Source organism: Lepeophtheirus salmonis, unplaced genomic scaffold, assembly GCF_016086655.4.
Source record: "Lepeophtheirus salmonis unplaced genomic scaffold, UVic_Lsal_1.4 unplaced_contig_9859_pilon, whole genome shotgun sequence".
NCBI classification, from domain to species: domain Eukaryota; kingdom Metazoa; phylum Arthropoda; class Copepoda; order Siphonostomatoida; family Caligidae; genus Lepeophtheirus; species Lepeophtheirus salmonis.
In genome coordinates, this window is record NW_027297042.1 from 171 (window position 1) to 11,044 (window position 10,874).

Genomic DNA, 10,874 nt, shown 5'->3' on the forward strand with positions numbered 1-10,874 from the left:
AAATCTGACTCATGGAAGAGCCATTCAAGACCAAGTTAAGAGAAGTGATTCAAAAGAATCCTGGCTACACAAAACTAAAGCAACTCTCAACAAGTGAAAACCTGACAAAAATACTCGAATTGTCAATTTGTTTAGTATGATGAATATCATCAATACGAAAAGGAGGTCCAAACTAAGTACTAAGGAATTGAGGGAATTATTGATCACCAAATGAAATTAATGTTTTGTTATCATTTAATTGCCAATACGTAAATATTAACAATATTTTTTAAATAATTTGTTACTTTATTGCCTCATTTCTATTCTTAAGATTTCGTGCCAAAGTTATCTATTCATCCTTTGGCTTGCGCAAAACACGATTCCCACAACCATAACCATAACTAAAGTTGATAATCCTGTAGAGAAAACGAGTGCTAGGAGAAGGGAGGGGGAAATACTTATGGTATCATTGTTTAAAATACTGATGTGATTATCAGCTGCCTGCTTTCATTATGATTTTTGAGGGTATAACGAATGTATTTATTAGCAAAATGTTTAATGAAGATATTCTATGTATAATTGACTTAGACGCTTTTTATCCATTACAGTAGATTTGAAAACGTCACACTCCATGAAAATTGTAATTTATTATGAACCATATTCTCAGAATAATAACTAATGAAACGACAAAGTAGAGTATTTCGAAATATATTTAAAGTTCCAAGTTTAAAAAAGCAGGGTTAAACTAAATATAATATACAAACTAAAAAATAAACCATCATACATTTATGTTAAATATACAAAATTAAACAATTAGAATCATATAACTAATAATAACAATACATTATAAATACAGAATATTGAAATAATAGATTGATCCAAATAATATTTTCTTGTTCTGACATAGGAATCCAGTTAAATATGTCATAACTTTAGGTTGCAAAACACAAGCCAGACGTGGAGATTAATCAAAAAGATCATCACCCCTTTTTCTTCATGTGGAAGTCGTTATATACAATTGTACACAGGATAGATATATCTCTACCGATGAGATCTAGATAATTATTAATAATAAAGTAAATGTCAAAATCATAAAATTAGACAATAAATATACTAATAAAATAAATATTAGAATTAAATCCATCATAAAAATTTGTTTAGGCCTTTTATGAGTTTTCTGAACACCATTTCTTGGAGTTTATCAACCATATTGCTAATCCTTAAGTGATAAAAAAGTTATATTTATTGACTATGTAATAGTGGAAAACCTAATGATCATACCCAAGTCTTTAAGTGAAGAAACTATTGCCAGATAAACTAGATGCGAACCATCCAAAGCTACTACCCACGTTGTCGTGACCATTTAAGCAGTTGTTTTTGCCATTTAATGAGTTGTGTATCATAATTCTTGATATTTTTAGCTAAAATAGAATCATATTTTATGATTAGATTTAAAAAAATAGAATACTTACTGTTAGATGGTATAAAATTCAGAGTTCCATTTCGAAAATAGTAAATATTTTATACTTTTTACTGATAACTTTGATTGTAATTTGGTGTGGACGACTCAAAACAAAAATATTACGGAAAGGTTTAATTATGAGTTTTTATTCAAATAAAAAAAATACTTCGAATTCAAAGCTAGAAGCTCAAGCCTTCAGAGAATTTATGTGTTACACACATGAACTTGGAGCTTCATTTGGAGAGGCATCATGACCTTGTCAATTACTTAAGGATCTATTAAATCCAATTGAATTTCTTTGACCAACTGAATTTAGGTATGTTTATTTAATATTCCTGTCATTTGTGTATACCAAATATAATTAAAGTAACTCATGTAGAAAACACATAAAAGTTTAAGCCTCGGTTACACCAACCCGGCTCTCTTTTAAACTTATAACATCACTACACATTTAAATTTAGCTCAACTTAATTTTAAGTGGGGTAACTCCTGGACAAATCACCAGGAGTGTCATTAAAATTTCAGAAAACTGATAGAAAATCCCATTATGAACATTCATATTCATCTACAAGTCTATTTCAGAGTAACGTTCAGGTTAGGAAGGAATATTTTCGCATGATCCTGATATTCTACTGGCTCAACTTTAGAGACAACAGGAAGGAAATAATCTGGTTGTAATCCCCCATTCATTGTCTGGTAATTTTCCTTCAAATCTTCGTACAAGTGGATATCATTGTGCCGTTGTTAATCAGTTTTTCAATGAAGTAATAAGGGTCCTTTCGGAAGGATATCTGAATTAGTCAAATCTCCGATTGTTGTAGGACCCCAACACATTGCCTAATAGTTATTTTTAAGCACAGGTATGCAAGGAACTTGTAGTACAGTAGATGGCACTCATATTCAGATAAAAAGAAACCACAGATAAAGTCACCTATTTCTGAGTGGTTCATCAAACCGCAAACATTATTTTTCAATGAATTTGGTCAATCATTTGTGAACACAGAAAATAATCTGATATTTCTCATGTAGGCATGCACGTAGTGCTCTCATGACCCAAAGATGTTTAATAAAAGTAGACTAAAGAATATTTTAAAAGAGAGATTTTCGAAAGAAGAGACCCTTTTCTTTATTGGTAATGAATGCTTTGCATCCTTTGTTTACTTATGTATATTCGTTTATAAACAAAGTGACAGAGAGTGACTTCATCTTGCGGCCAAACAATAAAACTCCCCATATGACAAAAAAAACTTTAATATTATATAATACATTTAGTTATGAATTATTATTTTAATTGAAAAATTAAAAAGGAAAATAATTTTTATTTATTTATAGCTCCTTGCGGAAAATATATTTTTTTTAGTTTGCTCATGCACTATTATGTATATCCTCATAGTTATTAATTTACGGTTTAGATTTGTTTAATAATCAGTTCATAATTTGCAATATATTTATCATATATAATATATTAATAAATACGTAAAATCTTATTTTAATCTTATATTCATTTAACAGCCCCACTCTTTGCGTGATTTAGCACCTAAGCGTCGAAATTCACGCGGAATTTATCATTGACAGAGGATTTGATATAATAATATGTTATGTACATATTATCGGAAGAATCATTTGGAATTGCAATTCATACACCACGTGTTTTTTTTATTATAGATTTGTATATCTACGTTCACGGTCCCCCTCTATGGACTTATGTGGTTATATGTTTAAAAAAATGTATAAAATAAAATGCAGGCCCCTTCATGATACTATATTCGTCAAGTGAGGTATTTTTTGACAAACTACTTTTGGCTCAAAAAGTTTATTCTTGATTGAAACTTTTGTATTTTTTTTCAATATTTTGTCTTCCCCTCTGACTCATGACGTCATTTATACCATCTCGTCATATTATTTAGGTATAAATAGTTTTAAGTTGAAACTACTCCTTAACAAGGATAGACATGTTTTCAGGCCTCACTCCAATTTCCTGAATTATTTCAGATTTAAAGTAGTTTGGAGTTTAATAATAACTTTTTTGAAAGTGTTACCAATTGCTTCATTTATTCTAATTATATCTATAGACAATAAAAATCTGAGCAATGCAATAATTAAAAGTATAAAAAATGCTTATACCTGAGGTTCGTTCAGATTATTAAAAAAATTACATACAATAGGGAGAGTAGAACGAGTCAGAGGATCCCATTGGAAATGGGGAGTCCAAATGAACACAAGACACCTCCTTCATACTATGAGCATCGATGAAAATCATGTAGTTTTTGGTAGAGTCTCCTCTAGAAGTAGAGACACAAGTAATGAGAATACCATCATCCTCATATCGCCCAGATGGATTAGGAACAAACATACTTCTAAATGGTCTCCAAAACTCGTTCTCTCCTCTCCATATTAGAGTGTGTCCTTTCTCAACATCAAATTTAATGATTGAATTTCCACTCTGACCATAGGTATATTGATACTTTCTGGAATTGTAATTGGGGTTGATACAGGGATACATCAGTTCAGACTCACAGAACAAGTACTGAGGACGAAGAATGTTTCTGTTACTTCCATGACTCATAATGGAGGAATCTCTGCAGGAGGAGGAGGAATATGTCAATTCCATTCCTCTGTAGGAGGTGCTTAGAGGAATACGGAATCTCATGATTTTGGAAGAAGAGTATCTCTCCCGGAAGAATCGAGAGGAAGAAGATCTCATGGAGGAAGAGAAATCAGTCCCCTCAAAGCCCATGACATCAATAACAACGTGGTTATCATACTCGTAGCAGTTAACAAAGTTGTAGAAGAAGTATGGTTTATCCGTCATGTAGCTCAGTTCCAGGCGTCTACCAGTTCTTTTGTCCATGATGTAGAAGTAATTGCTTTCTCCTTGAATATACTCCATGCCATAATCTCCTGATAATCTTTGGTTGTTACCAAAGTGTCTCACATCAAATCCACAGGGTTGTTCACAAAAGATCAAATAGTTTTCCGTCATTCCATAGGCATGAAAGAATCCAATATGATTGGGGAAACGTGATGGAATGGTTCCAATAACTTTAAGGTTGTTCATTTCAAAGGATCCTGGATATTTTAGGAAATGATAATTATTGTTTCCATCAGAAAGGGAAGCTCCCATGTTAAAAAGTCTCCATTGAGGTCTCTCAAGGGAATCCTGTTTGAATTCGGATGAATTGGGACATGTCTCTGATGTTGAAGGATGGACTCCAGTTACCAAAGCGATAAAATGGGAAATGTCCATTACTTTGTTGATCATTGAAGGATTCGTATCTAGGTATAGAAGAGGTAGATTCTTCTTTTTTTCATCGTATGTATAGTTGTGACTTCCTTGAGTGGCTCTCAAGCCTCTTTCGGTTCTCATGAACTGAGTCATGAAATTACCTGGATCTTCCATTCTGATGGAGCTCATCATGGATTGAGTTTCAAAAGGTCTCATATCATAAGTTGAGGAACTTCTTCGTCCAGACATCATGTTTCTAAACCATTCAGGAGTCTTTGACCTCTGAAAGAGTCTCTCATTTCCGTGAAATTGTTACTCCTTTCTCTATTCATGTTGAAGCTTTTGTTTTGTTTTGTTGCTCTTTTGGAGATGAACTGATGATCATTTCATGGAGTGAAGCTTCTTTATATACAATAGACTGGATCACACTTCATTTAATTAGTATGGTTGAATGATCGTACAGAGGTGAAAGACAACACTTCTGTATCGATAGCATTATCCTTTGAAGGTGCTTCCTTACTTTTGATTCAGTATTATTATTCAAATTGATTTTTCCTATGTGTGAAAATTACGAAGTTGTCTGAATATACTTAGATATGTAATAATTCCCACATTGAAAGTTAATCTTCATTCGGAATAGCAATTTGTTATTTATTAGTTACATGACATATAATTGTACAAAAGTGCAAAAAGTCTGAGTAAATTTTTACACATTTGAATTATTTTTAGATAGTCAATTTATCAATAGAATAGCAATATCCATACTTTTTGGCTATAAATGAGTATTGATTTTATTTTTAATCAAGTTCCATAAAGAAGAATAAAAACTATATTTTACGTGTATTTCCATAAGGTACATGGACAAAACTTGCACCAATGTATAGTACAATGTCAGGACATCATAAAAAACCAAGACTGACAAAAAAATCGGGCGGAAATTGAGGTCAGACCCCCCCCAAAGTCGCCTCAAAAGACTTTGAATTTACGGTTTATTTTAACCTATAAAGTACATGGACAAAACTCGCATCAATGTATAATACTATCTCAGGCCATTATAAAAAACAAGTATGTTAACCCATTTCTGTCTACCCCCAAAAGTACCCCCACACACACAACCACACATAAATTCAATCAATATGTTGATAACGCCTTATCAGGGCATTATAACAATCCCAATTTCCTCATATTTTCATTAACACATTGTATTATAAACTTTATAGATACATATTTAAATAAAACAATTTTTTTTTAACACTGAAAAAATTCATATTTAAAAAAAAATATTAATCAACAGTTTTTCAAAGTAAATTATTTTTTTTGTAAAAATTTTTCAAAAAATTACATTTTTACCCTTATTTTGGCGTAAATCTTTGTGATATAATTTTGCATTGAGCTTACATTTTTTACATTTAATAAAAATGGTACCTAATAATAATACCTATTTGTCATGACATCATTTTAAATTGAATTAAAATATGAAATCGCATATATAGTTATATAAAATATCCTTTTTCGGCCAAATGCCCATAATGGATCTTAGTCAAAAAGTGTGTTTGGCAAATTATCCTTCAGCAAATAGTCAATTGGTGAAATGTCTTTCGGCAATTGTTTTTTCTGGCAATAGTCCTAGAACCGATTAAAACATATGCAAAATTTGTTCATAACAAGAATTAAAACTATTTTTCTGATAATTAAAACAACTTTTAATTTGTATAATAATATCTATTGGAAAAACGATTTGGCAATAACTTTGATTCTGTCGTGAATGGACACAAATAACATTTCGCTTCACAAGTGATCATGGAATTAGAAACAAGTTGATGAATTTAGATTACTAATTAATGAATATTTAACAACTTTTAAAAATATAATTAAACTTAAAAATATATTTTAATTAAATTATATTTTTTTTTCAGAAAAAATACTTTGTAAATAAGTTATAATTATTATTTCAAAAGCTTTATTTTATTTTTTCATAAGCATGGTCAGCATAAAAAGGATTCACAAAATATCGTTACTAAAATATTATTATCTTCTTTCTCATCCATAAAAAAAAAAATGCTAAGTATCGACTTTTGGTCATCAAAATTAAAGAATAATTTTGCAAGGCTCACTGGACACAAATTTAACAAAAACTGTTTAAAACCACTGTTACGTGATACAATTTTCGGTGGGAGATGGTTCGGAGGTTTTATTAAGTTTTTATTAATTATCTACAACTAAACACGTTATTATATAGTATTGTTTTTTAAAGAAACGAAATTCAGTCGTGTGTTTTTAAAACAATAATTTATTTCATCACTTATAAAAAATATGTAATTTTTGAAGAGGTGAAATAAATTATTGTTGATTAAAAAAAATACATATATATAAAGATGAGTGAAGCAACAAGGACCGACCTTTATAAGTTCTTAGGATTGAAACTGAACGGATGGAGCTGTAGTATTTAGTCAAGGTTGCCGTAGTTTACAATTGACACAAATTGGAATAGAGCTTCAACAAGAACAATTGTGGATGGATCGAGAGAAAATTGTCTGTCTTAATATAGATTTCATTTATTGAAATTACAAAATTAAATAGCAATGCCTGTATCAAGTTACTACATTTTATCAAGCCTAAAACGGAATGTCTCGTTTTAACCCATTACAGTCGATGGATTAGTTAATTTACCAAAACCATAATTATGAATTTTACAATTTACATGTAAAATTTATTAATCAATTTTGTTTATCTGTCGTTTAAAGTACTTAACTTAATATCATATAAAAAATAAGTGTATAAATTATTTACTGGGGCGCTGCATTACTCAAGAGTCAAGCGTCTAGCTTGAGTCGAGAGTGTTGTTCATATGAAAATTATGACTTCAAGGCATATATCTCGTAAAGGATAAGTACATATTGAAATTCCATTGGAAATGTTTTTGTGATCATACTCAATTTTTAATTATTTTCATTTATTTTTTATATTTTTATTACATTTTGTAGGTGAGTGGTTAAAAAAATTAGGGTCTCGCCAGTAGGATAAGCATAGTGATTTATAAGAATACATTGTTTTCATAGGAAATATCTTACTTTTAGAAAATGTAGTATGTTTGAAACTGTCTTTAAAATTTCAAAAATTCGAGTTTTGTGTCCGTTAGTTTGTATTATAAACTATTATAAATTGATATTTTCCTACAAATATGCTATTCAGAACATATTTCATTTTATTTGCATTCAAATATTTCAATGTTAATTTAAAATTATACATCTGACCTATTCAGAGGTGTATCAGATACTTCATAGAGAGTTAAAGTGGGTTTTTCAAGTTAGCAATATGAACCAAATTATTGATTTTCCAAAACGATTACCATTATTATCAAAGTCTTGAAGAAAAAAACATCCAAGTGTGTAAACATGACAGAGAGTAACCCATTAGATCCTATCATTATTATTTCATTCTAGAAGACAGAACATTTAAGTCTAAAGTAAAAACTAGTATGTGTACTCGTTAAAAACTGATAATTATACACGTAAAATAAAGTTTTTATTCTTCTTTATGGAACTTGAATAAAAATAAAATCAATACTCATTTATAGCCAAAAAGTATGGATATTGCTATTCTATTGATAAATTGACAATCTAAAAATAATTCAAATGTGTAAAAATTTACTCAGATTTTTGCACTTTTGTACAATTATATGTCATGTAACTAATAAATAACAAATTGCTACTCCGAATGAAGATTAACTTTCAATGTGGGAATTATTACATATCTAAGTATATTCAGACAACTTCGTAATTTTCACACATAGGAAAAATCAATTTGAATAATAATACTGAATCAAAAGTAAGGAAGCACCTTCAAAGGATAATGCTATCGATACAGAAGTTGTCTGTCACCCTCTGTACGATCATTCAACCATACTAACTAAATGAAGTGTGATCCAGTCTATTGTATATAAAGAAGCTTCACTCCATGAAATGATCATCAGTTCATCTCCAAAAGAGCAACAAAACAAAACAAAAGCTTCAACATGAATAGAGAAAGGAGTAACAATTTTACGGAAATGAGAGACTCTTTCAGAGGTCAAAGACTCCCTGAATGGTTTAGAAACATGATGTCTGGACGAAGAAGTTCCTCCACTTATGATATGAGACCTTTTGAAACTCAATCCATGATGAGCTCCATCAGAATGGAAGATCCAGGTAATTTCATGACTCAGTTCATGAGAAACGAAAGAGGCTTGAGAGCCACTCAAGGAAGTCACAACTATAGCTACGATGAAAAAAAAGAAGAATCTACCTCTTCTATACCTAGATACGAATCCTTCAATGATCAACAAGGTAATGGACATTTCCCATTTTATCGCTTTGGTAACTGGAGTCCATCCTTCAACATCAGAGACATATCCCAATTCATCCGAATTCAAACAGGATTCCCCTTGAGAGACCTCAATGGAGACTTTTTAACATGGGAGCTTCCTTTTCTGATGGAAACAATAATTATCATTTCCTAAAATATCCAGGATCCTTTGAAATGAACAACCTTAAAGTTATTGGAACCATTCCATCACGATTCCCCAATCATATTGGATTCTTTCATGCCTATGGAATGACGGAAAACTATTTGATCTTTTGTGAACAACCCTGTGGATTTGATGTAAGACACTTTGGTAACAACCAAAGATTATCAGGAGATTATGGCATGGAGTATATGCAAGGAGAAAGCAATTACTTCTACATCATGGACAAAAGAACTGGTAGACGCCTGGAACTGAGCTACATGACGGATAAACCATACTTCTTCTACAACTTTGTTAACTGCTACGAGTATGATAACCACGTTGTTATTGATGTCATGGGCTTTGAGGGGACTGATTTCTCTTCATCCATGAGATCTTCTCCCTCTCGATTCTTCCGGGAGAGATACTCCTCATCCAAAATCATGAGATTCCGTATTCCTCTAAGCACCTCCTACAGAGGAATGGAATTGACATATTCCTCCTCCTCCTGCAGAGATTCCTCCATTATGAGTCATGGAAGTAACAGAAACATTCTTCGTCCTCAGTACTTGTTCTGTGAGTCTGAACTGATGTATCCCTGTATCAACCCCAATTACAATTCCAGAAAGTATCAATATACCTATGGTCAGAGTGGAAATTCAATCATTAAATTTGATGTTGAGAAAGGACACACTCTAATATGGAGAGGAGAGAACGAGTTTTGGAGACCATTTAGAAGTATGTTTGTTCCTAATCCATCTGGGCGATATGAGGATGATGGTATTCTCATTACTTGTGTCTCTACTTCTAGAGGAGACTGTACCAAAAGCTACATGATTTTCATCGATGCTCATAGTATGAAGGAGGTGTCTTGTGTTCATTTGGACTCCCCATTTCCAATGGGATCCTCTGACTCTTTCTACTCTCCCTATTGTATGTAATTTTTTTAATAATCTGAACGAACCTCAGGTATAAGCATTTTTTATACTTTTAATTATTGCATTGCTCAGATTTTTATTGTCTATAGATATAATTAGAATAAATGAAGCATTGGTAAACACTTTCAAAAAAGTTATTATTAAACTCCAAACTACTTTATATCTGAAATAATTCAGATAAGCACTCTAAGTAGTCTAAGACATAAATTTGAAAAAATAGAAAAAAGGCTCAATCAAGAATGAACTTTTCTGAGCCAAAAGTAGCTTCATCAAATAATGCTACTTTTCACGATTATAGTATCATGAAGGGGGTTGCATTTTATATTAGACATTGTTTTAAGTACATGGTTTAAACGAAAAAAACCACATAATTCCTGGTGGTGACTGAGAAACGGAGATATAAAATCTATAATAAAAAAGAAAACCACGTGGTGTATGAATTGCCTCTATCGAGACTTTGAAAAACAAATAGACTTTGAATATGGTATTTGAATGTGTCTTTTTCATATACTGCAAAAGTGTCTTAATATATGTTGTTAAGATATTTCAATATACAGTATAACCATATTTTATACTTCAAATACATTCCAAATGATTCTTTCGATAATATGTACATAACATATTGTTAAATCAAATCCTCTGTCAATGAGAAACGATGAATTCCGCGTGAATTTCGACGCTTAGGTGCTAAATCACTCAGAGAGTGGGAGAAATGTTAAATGAATATAAGATTAAAATAAGAATTTACGTATTTATTAATATATTATGTATTATAAATATGAACTG

At 31.1% G+C, this 10,874-nt stretch overlaps 2 protein-coding genes across 2 annotated transcripts; one reads left to right on the forward strand and one right to left on the reverse strand.

Annotated features, from left to right (window-relative positions):
* Positions 1-3,564: 3,564 nt before the first annotated feature.
* On the reverse strand, positions 3,565-4,919 carry LOC121131698 (beta,beta-carotene 15,15'-dioxygenase-like). Its single transcript, XM_040727052.2, has one exon. It carries the CDS (start codon positions 4,917-4,919, stop codon positions 3,594-3,596), a length of 1,326 nt encoding a protein of 441 aa, XP_040582986.1. The 3' UTR covers positions 3,565-3,593.
* Positions 4,920-8,682: 3,763 nt separating this feature from the next.
* LOC121131699 (beta,beta-carotene 15,15'-dioxygenase-like) lies at positions 8,683-10,113 on the forward strand. The gene is made up of 2 exons (XM_040727053.2): positions 8,683-8,992; positions 9,175-10,113. The coding sequence occupies exons 1-2, from the start codon at positions 8,683-8,685 to the stop codon at positions 10,089-10,091; spliced, it is 1,227 nt and encodes a 408-aa protein (XP_040582987.1). The 3' UTR covers positions 10,092-10,113.
* Positions 10,114-10,874: the final 761 nt, after the last annotated feature.